Here is a 16,007-nt window from a genome sequence, read left to right as displayed (position 1 = left end):
GAAGGAGTTAGATATAGCTCTTGGGTCAAAGGGATCAAAAGGTATGGGGCGAAAGCAGGAACAGGCTACTGAGTTGGATGATCAGCCATGATCTTAATGAATGGCGGAGCAGGCTCGAAGGGCCGAATGGCCTACTCCTATTTTCTATGACCCACAGTTTCCTACTTTGACATCCCAGACTCCCAGCTCAGGTAGGTTTTTTACTTTTAACACTTCTTGCGGTGTGTGTCCGAGCCGACCCAACTCGAACCTGACACGTCGTCGGGGCCCATGGGGTTCGGGTCAGGTAGCAACCCTTTACTGCCACCCCACCTCCCTTTTTTCCTTGTATAGTAAGTGCTCGGCCCTTGCCATTTTGAAGCCACATTTCCGTCAGTTCCACTATTTCATATTCCCATGCTGCTATTTGTGTTTGCAGCTCACCAACCTTATTCACCACACTTTGTGATCTTTGAGGAGATGTTTCAGCTGTAGGCCAGGTACATTCCAACAAGGGCTAAAGATAAGGAAACCAAAGCCAGGCCTCCTTGGATGACGAGCAAGATAGAGATTATGATGAAACACAAAGTGAGGATCAGGTCAAATAGAATAATTTGAGAGGGAAGTGAAGAGGAAAATATGACTGGCAAAGAGAATGAAAATAGAATGGCAGTCAATAGAAAAGGGACCCCAACAATCTTCTGTCAGCAAGTAAATATTACCCTGGTAGTAAGAGATGGGGTGGGGCCTATTCGGGACAAAGATGCGAGGCAAGGCTCGAATTCTTAATGAGTACTTTATATCAGTGTTTACTGAGGAAGAGGATGCTGACAAAATATTGGTAGAAGCGGAGACGGTAGAGGTAATGAATGGGGTGAAAGTTGATGGGAAAGATGTACTGGAAAGGCTGGCTGTGCTTCGAGTGGATAAGTCGCCTGGTCCTGATAGAAATAATCATGGAAAAAATCAACAGGCACATTGGAGAGGTTTGAGTTAATTAGGGAGAGCCAGCATGGATTTGTAAAAAGCAAATCGTGCTTGACTAATTCTGTTGACTTTTTTGATGAAGTCATGGAGAAAGTTGATGAAGAGATAGCAATGGATGTTGTCTGTATGGATTTTAAGAAAGCTTTTGGTAAAGTAGCACATAAAAAGCTGGTAAAATTGAAGCTCTTGAAATAGGAGGGTCATTGTCGGCTTGGATAAAAATTGGCTTAAGAACAGAAAACAGTGAGTCTTGATAAATGGTTGTTTTTCAGACTGGAGTCTGCTGTCAGTAGTGTTCCCCGAAGTTCAGTGTCAGGACCGCTGTTTTTTCTGATGTATAAATAAAATGACTTGGATATTGGAATACAGAGTAAAATTTCAAATAGTGAGGCTGATCCAAATCAGCTGCAAAAGAACATAGAGAGGCTAGCAGAATGGGCATACAAGTGGCAGATAGAATTTAATACAGACAAATGTGATGCATTTTGGCAGAAGGAATAGGGAGAGACGATATAGACTAAATGGGACAATTATCAAGAGTATGCAGGGACAGAGGGACCTGAGGGGTCATGTGCATAGATCTTTGAAGGTGGCAGGACATATTGAGACAGTGATTGGTAAAGCATATGGCATCTTGGACTTCATAAATAGAGGTCATTGAGTACAAAAGCAGGGAAGTTATGCTGAACCTTTATAAAGCCCTGGTTAGGCCACAAATAGAGTATTGTGTTTTGGTCACTACACTTCAGGAAGGATGTGAGGGTCCTTGAGAGGGTCCAGAGGAGATTTACCAGAATGGTTCCAGGGATGAGGGATTTTAGCTCCAAGATTAGTTTGGAGAAGCTGGGGTTGTTCTCCTTCAAGCAAAGGAGATTGAGGGGAGATTTGACAGAGAAGTACAAGATTATGACAGGTTTGGATAGGGTAGACAAAGAAATGCTGTTCCCATTAGCTGATGGTGCAAGGACTAGGAGATACAAATTTAAGATATTGGGCAAAAGATTCAGGGGTATGTGAGAAAGAACTTTACGCAGCTAGTGGTAATGATCTGGAACTCTGATGCTTGAAGAAAATATCTTGTGTTTCTCTGGTCTGGACTTTTGACCTCCTGGGTGGGGGGAATTGCAGTGTGTTGTGGGTATGTTTTTTGTGCTTTCGCTGTCCCCTGATTCATGTCAGTTTTGTGTTCACATCCTGCTTATGTGTGTCAGTCTGACTCAGACCCTGTCCTAACACTAACCATGCCTTATTTCCAGAATAAACAACTGCTGGATGAGGAGAGTGAGGCAACACTGCTGACAGCTCTGACTGAGATACTGGACACTGTCGATGATGAAAACCCCTCACCCTTCGACTCAATTCCCGACTCTGAGATATTTGCTTTACCAAAGGGTGGGCGTGGGTGCTCTCTGGTAAGTGAGGCTGATGGGACTGTATGGTGGAAGGGGGCGCTCGGATTGAAATAATGTGGGATGCAAGGATGTGAGGGGATGCTGCTTAATAGCTGGGTGATATTACATAGGAAGAGAAGACATTCATTTAGCCTCTCAAACCTGATCTATTAGATCACAGCTGATCTCTGTCTCAACTCCATCTACTCAGAGGGTTGTGAATCTTTGGAATTCTCTACTCCAGAGGGCTGTGGAAGCTCAGTCATTGAATATGTTTAAAGCAGAGATTGACAGATTTCTAAATACAAATGACAAAAGGGGATATGAGGGTAGTCTGGGAAAAGGGTATTGAAGTGAATGATTAGCCATGGTCGTATTGAATGGCAGGGCAGGCTCGATGGGCTGAATGGCCTACTCCTGCTCCTATGTTCCTACCTGTCTTTGCTCCATATCTCTTGATGGCCTTACCCAACAAAAATGTATTAATACAAAAAATACTGCGGATGCTGGAAATCGGAAATAAAAACCAGGAACTGCTGGATGTACTAGATCTGTCAGCATTTGCTGTGAAAGAAACAGTTAATGTTTCATTATCTGTGACCTTTCATCAGAACAAAATTTATTAATCTCTGTCTTGAAAACTCCTTTTGATCCCCAGCATCCACAGCCTTTTGGGGCTGGGAGTTGCAGATTTCCACTTCCCTTTGTGTGTAAAAAGTGCTTTCTGATTTCACTCCTGATGACCGAGCTCGAATCTTAATGTTGTGCTCCCTTGTTCTGGATTCCTCATCAGAAAAAATTGTTTTTAAATAGTATTTACCCTATTGAATCCCTTTATCAATTAAATCACCACTCAACACCTAAACTTAAGCAAATATAAACGGTCAGTATAATTTAACCCTTTAACCCCCGGTATCATTCTGGTGAATCTGTGCTGCACCCTCTCCAAGGCCAGTCTATCCTTCCAGAGATGCAGTGCCCACAACTGGATTCAGTTACTCCAGCTGGGATCTGACCAAGGCTCTTTACAACAGAAGCATCACTTCCTCCTTTTGTATCCCAACTCCCTTAAAATAAAGGCCAACATTCTATTAGCCTTTCTAATTACTGTACTCAAAGATAGAAATCCTTTTCTACTCCCACAGCTCCTAGTCTCTCACCATTTACAATATATTCTGATTTGGTCACAGTGGATGGGCAACTCTCTCGTTTCGAGCTGTTTTGTGCGCTTACTCTCTGTTGTGCTCTCACACGGGCTCTCCCTCACTCTCTCTCACACATTGTCATTCCCTCATAGGTTGGTCGCCAGTCGTGTGCCGTGCTTCCAGATTCGGGGAAGGAACTTTTTACACACTGGGTCCCAGCTGCTTCCAAGGGTCCAAGTACCTTGTGGAGATTGGAGAAGCCCAAGAACAGGAGCTTTGGAGAGGGGATTTCACAGCAGCGTAGTGATGGCGAGGAGGAGGACGAGGATATGATCAATAATGGGCAGGGTGTATCAGAGTCTGGCAGCGAACTGCTGGACTTGCACTCGGGTGAACAGCTGAATACGCCTGGGTTAGAGAGCGGTGTAACGCTTCTAATTGGACAGAACTTGCCATGTGGATTCAATATGAAGCATGTTTCACTGTCTGACCTGGTCAAGTATGTTCACCCTTACTGTTTGCCCATGGAGGCAGGCACGGACTCGGCGGGCGGTGTGATTGAGCTGGACGTTCAGGTGGTCCAGGAGGGAGAGGTGCTGGACCTGGAGATACCGACGGTCCTGTGTCAAGGCAGTGAGTGCCTGCCAGGAGGGACAGTTGAAATTGGCACGGGGCTGGCCGCTGGCAAGGAACCTGGCCCAGAGAGTCAGCTGCAAACCTTGGAGCAACAGGAGGTCTTACCTGCCCCTCCAGTGCAGCAGGAGAGTCCCCCAGTCCTTGTAAGGAGAAGAGGACGGCCAAGGAAAACTCTAAAACCCACAAAGACTCCGGTTATTGGCGTGCAGCAAGACAGCACTGAAACACCGCATTCACACTCCGGCCTTCAGACACTGCTTCAAACAACAGAAAACAAGAAGGAAACTCCCAGTGAGGCCCAACTGAAACACCGCATTCACACTCCAGTAACAGGTTTAATGTTTCAGGTCAAAACTGTGAAATGATATATTTGGGAGGAAGAACAAGGAAAGGCAATATAAAATAAAGGATACAATTCTAAAGGCTATGAAGGAGCAGAGTGACCCCACGGTATAAATACAGGATCCTGGGCTTTATAAACAGAGGTAGAACAGACAAAAGCAAGGAAATTCTGATGAACCTGTATAAAACACTGGTTTGGCCTCAACTGCAGTATTGTGTTAGTTCTGGACACCACACATTTGGAAGTATGTGAAGGCTTTTGAGAGGGTGCAGAAAAGATTTATGAGGATGGTTCTAGGGATGAGGATCAGTTACACAGATGGTTTGGAGAATCTGGGTCTGTTCTGCACAAAGAGGTTAAGAGGTGATTTGATAGAGGTGTTCAAAATTATGAGGGATCTGGCCAAGGGAGGTGATGGTGACATAGTGGTATTGTGGCTGGACTAGTAACCTAGAGGCCTAGGCTAATGCTCTGGGGCCATGGGTTTGTATCCCACCACAGCAGCTGATTAAATTTAAATTCAATTAATTAAAACTAGTCTAATTTATTTAAAGATACAGCACTGAAACCGGCCCTTCGGCCCACCGAGTCTGTGCCGATCAACAACCACCCATTTATACTAACCCTACAGTAATCCCATATTCCCTACCACCTACCTACACTAGGGGCAATTTATAATGGCCAATTTACCTATCACCTGCAAGTCTTTGGATGTGGGAGAAAACTGGAGCACCCGGCGAAAACCCACACGGTCACAGGGAGAACTTGCAAACTCCGCACAGGCAGTACCCAGAATTGAACCCGGGTCCCTGGAGCTGTGAGGCTGCGGTGCTAACCACTGCGCCGCCCTAATGGTAAACATGAAATCATTGTCAATTGTTGTAAAAACCCATCTGGTTCACTAATATCCTTTAGGGAAGGAAATCTTCTGTCCTTACCTGGTCTGGCCTACATGTGACTCCAGACCCACAGCAATGTGGTTGAATGTACAAAATTGTGAGGGTCCTGGATAGAGTGGAGGTGAAGGGTCTATTCACCTTAGCAGAGAGGTCAGTGACGAGGGGGCATAGATTTAAAGTGATTGGTAGAAAAATTAGAGGAGAGATGAGGAAAAACTTTTTCACCCAGAAGATGGTGATGGTCTGGAACTCACTGCCTGAAAGGGTAGTTGAGGCAGAGACCCTCAAATCATTCAAAAGGAGTCTGGATATGTACCTCAAGTGTCGTAATCTGCAATGCTACGGACTAAATGCTGGAAGGGTGGGATTAGAATGGGTGGATCGTTTTCTTGGCTGGCACAGACACGATGGGCCAAGTGGCCTCTTTCTGTGCCTTCAACTTTCTATGATTCTATGACTCCTAAATGCCCTCTGAAATGGCCTAGCAAGCCTAGGGATGGGCAATAAATGCTGGCCTATCCACCGAGGCCTACATCCCATCAATAAAAAGATAGGAAGAAACTGTTCCCAATGGCAGAAGGATCAGAACCAGAGGACACCAATTTAAGGTGAAAGGGCGACATGAGGAAAAACATTTTTACGCAGTGAGTGTTTAGGATCTGGAATGCACTGTCTGAGAGTGTGGTGGAGGCAGGTTCAGTGAGTGTTTAGGATCTGGAATGCACTGTCTGAGAGTGTGGAGGCAGGTTCAGTGAGTGTTTAGGATCTGGAATGCACTGTCTGAGAGTGTGGTGGAGGCAGGTTCAGTGAATGTTTAGGATCTGGAATGCACTGTCTGAGAGTGTGGTGGAGGCAGGTTCAGTGAGTGTTTAGGATCTGGAATGCACTGCCCGAGAGTGCGGTGGAGGCAGGTTCAGTGAGTGTTTAGGATCTGGAATGCACTGCCTGAGAGTGTGGTGGAGGCAGGTTCAGTGAGTGTTTAGGATCTGGAATGCACTGCCTGAGAGTGTGGTGGAGGCAGGTTCAGTGAGTGTTTAGGATCTGGAATGCACTGCCCGAGAGTGCGGTGGAGGCAGGTTCAGTGAGTGTTTAGGATCTGGAATGCACTGTCTGAGAGTGTGGTGGAGGCGGGTTCAGTGAGTGTTTAGGATCTGGAATGCACTGCCTGAGAGTGTGGTGGAGGCAGGTTCAGTGAGTGTTTAGGATCTGGAATGCACTATCTGAGAGTGCGGTGAAGGCAGGTTCAGTGAGTGTTTAGGATCTGGAATGCACTGCCTGAGAGTGTGGTGGAGGCAGGTTCAGTGAGTGTTTAGGATCTGGAATGCACTGCCCGAGAGTGCGGTGGAGGCAGGTTCAGTGAGTGTTTAGGATCTGGAATGCACTGCCTGAGAGTGTGGTGGAGGCAGGTTCAGTGAGTGTTTAGGATCTGGAATGCACTGTCTGAGAGTGTGGTGGAGGCAGGTTCAGTGAGTGTTTAGGATCTGGAATGCACTGTCTGAGAGTGTGGTGGAGGCAGGTTCAGTGAGTGTTTAGGATCTGGAATGCACTGTCTGAGAGTGTGGTGGAGGCAGGTTCAGTGAGTGTTTAGGATCTGGAATGCACTGTCTGAGAGTGTGGTGGAGGCAGGTTCAGTGAGTGTTTAGGATCTGGAATGCACTGTCTGAGAGTGTGGTGGAGGCAGGTTCAGTGAGTGTTTAGGATCTGGAATGCACTGTCTGAGAGTGTGGTGGAGGCAGGTTCAGTGAGTGTTTAGGATCTGGAATGCACTGTCTGAGAGTGTGGTGAAGGCAGGTTCAGTGAGTGTTTAGGATCTGGAATGCACTGTCTGAGAGTGTGGTGGAGGCAGGTTCAGTGAGTGTTTAGGATCTGGAATGCACTGCCTGAGAGTGTGGTGGAGGCAGGTTCAGTGAGTGTTTAGGATCTGGAATGCACTGTCTGAGAGTGTGGTGAAGGCAGGTTCAGTGAGTGTTTAGGATCTGGAATGCACTGCCTGAGAGTGTGGTGGAGGCAGGTTCAGTGAGTGTTTAGGATCTGGAATGCACTGTCTGAGAGTGTGGTGGAGGCAGGTTCAGTGAGTGTTTAGGATCTGGAATGCACTGTCTGAGAGTGTGGTGGAGGCAGGTTCAGTGAGTGTTTAGGATCTGGAATGCACTGTCTGAGAGTGTGGTGGAGGCAGGTTCAGTGAGTGTTTAGGATCTGGAATGCACTGTCTGAGAGTGTGGTGGAGGCAGGTTCAGTGAGTGTTTAGGATCTGGAATGCACTGTCTGAGAGTGTGGTGGAGGCAGGTTCAGTGAGTGTTTAGGATCTGGAATGCACTGTCTGAGAGTGTGGTGGAGGCAGGTTCAGTGAGTGTTTAGGATCTGGAATGCACTGTCTGAGAGTGTGGTGGAGGCAGGTTCAGTGAGTGTTTAGGATCTGGAATGCACTGTCTGAGAGTGTGGTGGAGGCAGGTTCAGTGAGTGTTTAGGATCTGGAATGCACTGTCTGAGAGTGCGGTGGAGGCAGGTTCAGTGAGTGTTTAGGATCTGGAATGCACTGTCTGAGAGTGCGGTGGAGGCAGGTTCAGTGAGTGTTTAGGATCTGGAATGCACTGTCTGAGAGTGCGGTGGAGGCAGGTTCAGTGAGTGTTTAGGATCTGGAATGCACTGTCTGAGAGTGCGGTGGAGGCAGGTTCAGTGAGTGTTTAGGATCTGGAATGCACTGTCTGAGAGTGCGGTGGAGGCAGGTTCAGTGAGTGTTTAGGATCTGGAATGCACTGCCTGAGAGTGTGGTGGAGGCAGGTTCAGTGAGTGTTTAGGATCTGGAATGCACTGTCTGAGAGTGTGGTGGAGGCAGGTTCAGTGAGTGTTTAGGATCTGGAATGCACTGTCTGAGAGTGCGGTGGAGGCAGGTTCAGTGAGTGTTTAGGATCTGGAATGCACTGCCTGAAAATATGGTGGAAGCAGATTCAATTATGGCTTTCAAAATGGAATTGGATAATGATCTGAATAGTAAAAACCTGCAGGGCCATGGGGAAAAGGTGGGAAAGTGGGACAACTGAGTTGGTCTTGCAGAGAGCTGGCATTATCATAACAGGCTGAATGGCCTCTTTCTGTGCTGTAATCGTTCCATGATTCAATGACCTTTCATCATGAATTCTGATAAAAAGCCATTGATCTGAAACATTAACATTTTCTTTCTCCACTGATGGTGCCTGACCTGCAGAGAATTTCCAGCATTTTCTGGTTTTATTTCGCTTTTGTTGAGAACTTCATATTGCTGGCTACAAAATATCAGGCAAGATAAAAGGAGGGATAGCAAGACTGAACTAACATATTGTTATTGCACTGGGGATAATGTACTTGAGGGTTTAAAAACAGAGTCTGTTTGGTTAGAATTAGGAACAGTAGGTGAGTTATTTTGGTACAGGTTATATGTTATAAGCCACCAAATAGTGGGAAGGAGCAAATTTACAGGCAAATTACAGAAAGACTTCCAAGGTAGTGATGATGGGGGACTTCAGTTATCCTAATATAGACTGAGATAATAGCAGTGGAAAGGGCAAAAAGTAGGGGGTGGATTTCTGAAATACATACAACATTCTTGATCAGTGCACTTCCAGCCAAATGAAGAAGAAAGTAGTGTGAGATCCACTTCTGGGGAATGAAGTGGAACAAGTTTCAATGGGAAAGCTTTTGGGAAACTGAGCATTAGGTTTGTAATAGTTATGGAAAAGAACAAGAAACAATCAAATGTAGAAACTCTCAACTGAAGGAGGGCTAACTTTAGTGTGTTTTGAAAAGAGATCTGGCAAAGGTGAACTGAATCAAAGATTAACAGAAAAAACAGTAATTGAACAATGGAAGGCCTTTCATCGAGGAAATAGTTTGGGTACAGGCTTGACACATTCCCACAAAGGGAAAAGGGCATCCAAAGCTGGCCCTCCCTGGGTGACGAAAGATATAGAGATCATAATGAAATAGAAAAAAGTAACATTTATGGTAAGTACCAGATTCATAATTCAGTAGAGAACCAATCCGAATAGGAAAAGGAGAGAGGAGATCTAAGAAAGTAAATGAGGGGGTAAATAAAGATACTAATGACATCAAGGGATTTGGGGATAGCGTGGGAAAGTGATGTTGATAGTAGATGATCAGCCATGATCTAACTGAATGGCGGAGCAGACTCAACAGGCTGAATAGCCTACTCCTACGTCCCTCTAGGGGCAAAGAGAGAGCATGAGAATAGAGGATAATATAAAGGGAACCTAAAAGTCTTTTATCAACACAAATAATAAAAGGGAAGTCAAAGGAAGTTTGGGGCTGATTAGAGACTAAAGTTGTCATCTTGTGGAGGAAGGGGGCATCTCTGATTTATTGTCTTCACCGGAGAAGAGAATGCTATCGATGAGGATGATTAAAGGAGGAGGTAGTAGAGAAATTGGATAGATTAAAACAGATAAAGAGGACATACTTAAAAGGTTGGCAGTCTTCAAAGCAGAAAGATCATCAGTCTAGATGGGGTGTATCCTTGGTTACTGAGGGAAGCCAGGATGTAAATTGCAGAAGCTCTGACCATAATCTTGCATTCCTCTTCAGATATGGGGGTGGTGCCAGAGGACTGGAGGACTCCAAATGTTACATGCCTGTTCAAAAGGGGCGAGGGATAAACTTGGCAAATACAGGCCAGTCAGCCTAACGTTGGTAGTGGGGTAACTGACAATAACCCAGTACAAAATTAATTCATACCAAGAAAACTGTGTTAATTGTTAAAGGCAAATCATGTTTAACTAACTTGGTAGAATTCTTCAATGAAGGAATGGAAAGGGTTGATGAGGGTAATGCAGTTGCTGTTATGTATATTGACTTTGAAAAGATGTTTGATAAAGTACCACATAACAGACTTGTTAGCAAAATTTAAACCCATGGGATTAAAGGGGCAATAACTACATGAATCTAAAATTGGCTCAGGGACAGAAAACTGAATAGTGAACAATTGTTTTTCAGACCAGTGGGAAGAAGACAGTAGTGTTTCCCTGCAGACATTAGGCCCAATGTTCTTTTTGACAAATATTAATGACATGGACTTGGGTGTACAAGGCATAATTTCAAAATTTGCAGATGATACGAAACTTGGAAGCACTGTGAACTGTGAGGATAGTGTAGAACTTAAAGGGACAGAGACAAGTTGGTGGAATGGGCAGACAGGTGGCAGATGAAGTTCAATGCGGAGAAATATGAAGTGCTTCATTTTGGTAGGAAGAACGTGGAGAGACAATATAGAATAAAGGGTACAATTCTAAAGGGGATGCAGGAGCAGAGGGACCTGAGTGTATATGTGCATAAGTCATTGAAGGTGACAGGACAGGTTGAGAGAGCAGTTAATAAGTAAAAACATATATATTTGGGCAGTTTGAATTGATTTTCCCTTTGGTACAGCGGCTTTTTTCGGGAGTTGATAGTGCGAGCGAGCTAACAGCTGGGAGGTCAGTTTCAGTTTAAAGTTAATTACCTTTTGTTTCGGCGGACCAGGGGACTGCTGGGTAAGTGAGGTTACATATTTGGGCGGTTGCTTTACCAGAGACACTACACGTGTAGTGTCTCCCACCCATCCTCCTCCTCTAACCAAAAAAAAAGGACTCTGGTGTGTTGATAAGGTAAGCTTTTTATTTAAAAACTTCTGTCCGTCGGATTGCTAAGCGAACAAGTTTTGACTTTTTTTTTGGTTTTTCAGTAGATTTGTTGGGAATCTAGAATAGTGGGAATGGAGGTTAAGGCAGTTGTATGTTCCTCCTGCAGAATGTGGGAGGTAAGGGTCGCCAAGAGTGTCCCTGCTGACTGCATCTGCGGGAAGTGCACCCAACTCCAGCTCCTCGAGAACCGCGTTAGAGAACTGGAGCTGGAGCTGGATGAACTTCGGATCATTCGGGAGGCGGAGGAGGTTATTGAGAGGAGTTATGGGGAGGTAGTCACACCTCAGGTAAAAGAAGTAGGTAGATGGGTTACCGTCAGGGGAAGGAGAGGGAACCAGCAGGCAGTGCAGGGATCCCCTGTGGCCGTTTCCCTCAACAACAGGTATACCGTTTTGGATACTGTTACGGGGGACGACTTACCAGGGGTAAGCAATGGGGTACAGATATCTGGCACAGAGTCTGTCCCTGTTGCTCAGAAGGGAAGGGGGAAGAGGAGCAGAACATTAGTCATTGGGGACTCCATAGTTAGGGGAACAGATAGAAGGTTCTGTGGGAACAGAGAGACTCACGGTTGGTATGTTGCCTCCCAGGTGCCGGGGTTCGTGATGTCTCGGATTGTGTTTTTGGGATCCTTAAGGGAGAGGGGGAGCAGCCCCAAGTCGTGGTCCACAAAGGCACCAACGACATAGGTAGGAAGAGAGATGGGGATTTAAGGCAGAAATTCAGGGAGCGAGGGTGGAAGTTTAGAGCGAGAACAAACAGAGTTGTTATCTCTGGGTTGTTGCCCGTGCCACGTGCTAGCGAAGCGAGGAATAGGGAGAGAGAGGAGTTGAACACGTGGCTGCAGGGATGGTGTAGGAGGGAGGGTTTTGGTTTCCTGGATAATTGGGGCTCTTTCTGGGGTAGGTGGGACCTCTACAAACAGGATGGTCTTCACCTGAACCAGAGGGGTACCAATATCCTGGGGGGGAGATTTGCTAGTGCTCTTCGGGGGGGTTTAAACTAATTCAGCAGAGGAATGGGAACCTAAATTGTAGTTCCAATGTACAGGATGTTAAGAGTAGTGAGGTCAGGGATAAGGTTACAAGGACGCAAGAGGGCACCGGCAAGCAAGAACTTGGTTTAAAGTGTGTCTACTTCAACGCCAGGAGCATCCGGAATAAGGTGGGTGAGCTTGCAGCATGGGTTGGTACCTGGGATCTCGATGTTGTGGCCATTTCAGAGACATGGGTAGAGCAGGGGCAGGAATGGATGTTGCAGGGTCCGGGATTTAGATGTTTCATTAAGAGCAGAGAAGATGGTAAAAGAGGGGGGGGTGTGGCATTGTTAATCAAGGAGGGTATTACAGCGGCAGAAAGGACGTTTGAGGACTCGTCTACTGAGGTAGTCTGGGCCGAGGTTAGAAACAGGAGAGGAGAGGTCACCCTGTTGGGAGTTTTCTATAGACCTCCGAATAGTTCCAGAGATGTAGAGGAAAGGATAGCGAAGGTGATTCTCGACAGGAGCGAGAGTAACAGGGTAGTGGTTATGGGGGACTTTAACTTTCCAAATATTGACTGGAAATACTATAGTTCGAGTACTTTAGATGGGTCAGTTTTTGTCCAGTGTGTGCAGGAGGGTTTTCTGACACAGTATGTAAACAGACCAACCAGGGGCGATGCCACATTGGATTTGGTACTGGGTAATGAACCCGGCCAGGTGTTAGATTTAGATGTAGGTGAGCACTTTGGTGATAGTGATCACAATTCGGTTAGGTTTACCTTAGCGATGGGCAGGGACAGGTATATACCGCAGGGCAAGAATTATAGCTGGGGGAAAGGAAATTATGATGCGATTAGGCAAGATTTAGGATGCGTAGGATGGGGAAGGAAACTGCAGGGGATGGGAACAATCGAAATGTGGAGCTTATTCAAGGAGCAGCTACTGCGTGTCCTTGATAAGTATGTACCTGTCAGGCAGGGAGGAAGTTGTCGAGCGAGGGAGCCGTGGTTTACTAAAGAAGTGGAAGCGCTTGTCAAGAGGAAGGCGGCGGCTTATGTTAGGATGAGACGTGAAGGCTCAGTTAGGGCGCTTGAGAGCTACAAGATAGCCAGGAAGGATCTAAAGGGAGAGCTAAGAAGAGCAAGGAGAGGACACGAGAAGTCATTGGCGGATAGGATCAAGGAAAACCCTAAGGCTTTCTATAGGTATATCAGGAATAAAAGAATGACTAGAGTTAGATTAGGGCCAATCAAGGATAGTAGTGGGAAGTTGTGTGTGGAATCAGAGGAGATAGGGGAAGCGTTAAATGAATATTTTTCGTCAGTATTTACAGTAGAGAAAGAAAATGTTGTCGAGAATACTGAGATTCAGACGACTAGGCTAGATGGGATTGAGGTTCACAAGGTGGAGGTGTTAGCAATTTTGGAAAGTGTGAAAATAGATAAGTCCCCTGGGCCAGATGGGATTTATCCTAGGATTCTCTGGGAAGCCAGGGAGGAGGTTGCAGAGCCTTTGTCCTTGATCTTTATGTTGTCATTGTCGACAGGAATAGTGCCGGAAGACTGGAGGATAGCAAATGTTGTCCCCTTGTTCAAGAAGGGGAGTAGAGACAGCCCTGGTAATTATAGACCTGTGAGCCTTACTTCGGTTGTGGGTAAAATGTTGGAAAAGGTTACAAGAGATAGGATTTATAATCATCTTGAAAAGAATAAGTTCATTAGCGATTGTCAGCACGGTTTTGTGAAGGGTAGGTCGTGCCTCACAAACCTTATTGAGTTTTTTGACAAGGTGACCAAACAGGTGGATGAGGGTAAAGCCGTGGATGTGGTGTATATGGATTTCAGTAAGGCGTTTGATAAGGTTCCCCACGGTAGGCTATTGCAGAAAATACGGAAGTATGGGATTGAAGGTGATTTAGAGTTTTGGATCAGAAATTGGCTAGCTGAAAGAAGACAGAGGGTGGTGGTTGATGGCAAATGTTCATCCTGGAGTTTAGTTACTAGTGGTGTACCGCAAGGATCTGTTTTGGGGCCACTGCTGTTTGTCATTTTTATAAATGACCTGGATGAGGGTGTAGAAGGGTGGGTTAGTAAATTTGCGGATGACACGAAGGTCGGTGGAGTTGTGGATAGTGCCGAAGGATGTTGTAGGTTACAGAGGGACATAGATAGGCTGCAGAGCTAGGCTGAGAGATGGCAAATGGAGTTTAATGCGGAAAAGTGTGAGGTGATTCACTTTGGAAGGAGTAACAGGAATGCAGAGTACTGGGCTAATGGGAAGATTCTTGGTAGTGTAGATGAGCAGAGAGATCTTGGTGTCCAGGTACATAAATCCCTGAAAGTTGCTACCCAGGTTAATAGGGCTGTTAAGAAGGCATATGGTGTGTTAGCTTTTATTAGTAGGGGGATCGAGTTTCGGAGCCACGAGGTCATGCTGCAGCTGTACAAAACTCTGGTGAGGCCGCACCTGGAGTATTGCCTGCAGTTCTGGTCACCGCATTATAGGAAGGATGTGGAAGCTTTGGAAAGGGTGCAGAGGAGATTTACTAGGATGTTGCCTGGTATGGAGGGAAGGTCTTACGAGGAAAGGCTGAGGGGCTTGAGGTTGTTTTCGTTAGAGAGGAGGAGGAGGAGAGGTGACTTAATAGAGACATATAAGATAATCAGAGGGTTAGATAGGGTGGATAGTGAGAGTCTTTTTCCCCGGATGGTGATGACAAACATGAGGGGACATAGCTTTAAGTTGAGGGGTGATAGATATAGGACAGATGTTAGAGGTAGTTTCTTTACTCAGAGAGTAGTAGGGGCGTGGAACACCCTGCCTGCAACAGTAGTAGACTCGCCAACTTTAAGGGCATTTAAGTGGTCATTGGATAGACATATGGATGAAAATGGAATAGTGTAGGTCAGATGGTTTCACAGGTCGGCGCAACATCGAGGGCCGAAGGGCCTGTACTGCGCTGTAATGTTCTATGTTCTATTTACAGTATCCTGGGCTTTATTAATAGGGGCATAGAGTACAAGAGCAAGGAAGTTATGTTCAACTTGCCTCAGACACTAGTTCTGCCTCAGCTGGAGTATTGCATCCAATTCTGGGCGCCGCACTTGAGGAAAGATGTGAGGGCATTGGAGAGAGTACAGAAAAGATTCACGAGAATGGTTCCAGGGATGAGGAATTTCAGTTAAGATAGATTGGAGAAGTTAGGACTGTTTTCCTTGAAGACTGAGAGGTGATTTGATAGAGGTATTCAAAATCATGAGGGGTCTGGACAGAGTAAACAGAGAGAAACTGTTAAAGAATCAAGAATGAGACGACACAGATTTGAAGAATTTGGTAAGAGACGGAAAAGTGATGAGAAAAAACTTCTTCACGCAGCGAGTGGTTAAGGTCTGGAATGCACTGCCTGAGAACGTGGTGGAGGCAGGTTCAATTGAAGCATTCAAAAGGGAATTAGACAGTTATATGAAAAGGAAGAATGTGCAGGGTTATGGGGAGAAGGCAGGGGAATGGGACTGAGGGGGAATTGCTCGTTCAGAGCCAGTGCAGACACAATGGGCCAAATGGCCTCCATTGAACTGTAACAATTCTGAGATTCTGTGTTTAAGAAAGTAAATAAGGAGTAACTGTTCCCAGTGGCAGAAGGGCCAGTAACTAGAGGCCACAGATTGAAGTTACTTGGTGAAAGAGCAGTGATATGAGGAAGCCTTTTTTAAAAATGCAGTGATTTGTTGTGATCTCGAATAAGTCGCCTGCGAGATCGAAGCAGATTCGATAGCAACTGAAATTAAATAAACAAAGTGGAAAATTTGCAAGGCTTTGAGTGAAAGAGATTAATTGCATAGCTCTACCAAAGAGCCAGCACAGGCATGATAGGCCGAATGGCCTCCTTCTGAGTCATCATAGCATAAAAGGTGGCTATTTGGCCCATCGAGTCCATGCCGGCTCTCTAGAGTAATCCAGTCAGTCCCATTCCC

At 45.8% G+C, this 16,007-nt stretch overlaps 1 protein-coding gene across 1 annotated transcript; it reads left to right on the top strand.

The window, feature by feature from the left end:
- The first annotated feature begins 715 nt into the window (after nucleotides 1–715).
- LOC137380892 (peroxisome proliferator-activated receptor gamma coactivator-related protein 1-like) lies at nucleotides 716–4,641 on the top strand. Its single transcript, XM_068053297.1, has 4 exons — nucleotides 716–917; nucleotides 1,049–1,137; nucleotides 2,223–2,378; nucleotides 3,655–4,641. The coding sequence occupies exons 1-4, from the start codon at nucleotides 716–718 to the stop codon at nucleotides 4,501–4,503; spliced, it is 1,296 nt and encodes a 431-aa protein (XP_067909398.1). The 3' UTR covers nucleotides 4,504–4,641.
- The last annotated feature ends 11,366 nt before the right edge of the window (nucleotides 4,642–16,007 follow it).

The sequence above is a fragment of the Heterodontus francisci genome, chromosome 20 (genome assembly GCF_036365525.1).
Source record: "Heterodontus francisci isolate sHetFra1 chromosome 20, sHetFra1.hap1, whole genome shotgun sequence".
NCBI lineage: Eukaryota > Metazoa > Chordata > Chondrichthyes > Heterodontiformes > Heterodontidae > Heterodontus > Heterodontus francisci.
This window is presented reverse-complemented; position numbering and strand designations above follow the sequence as displayed.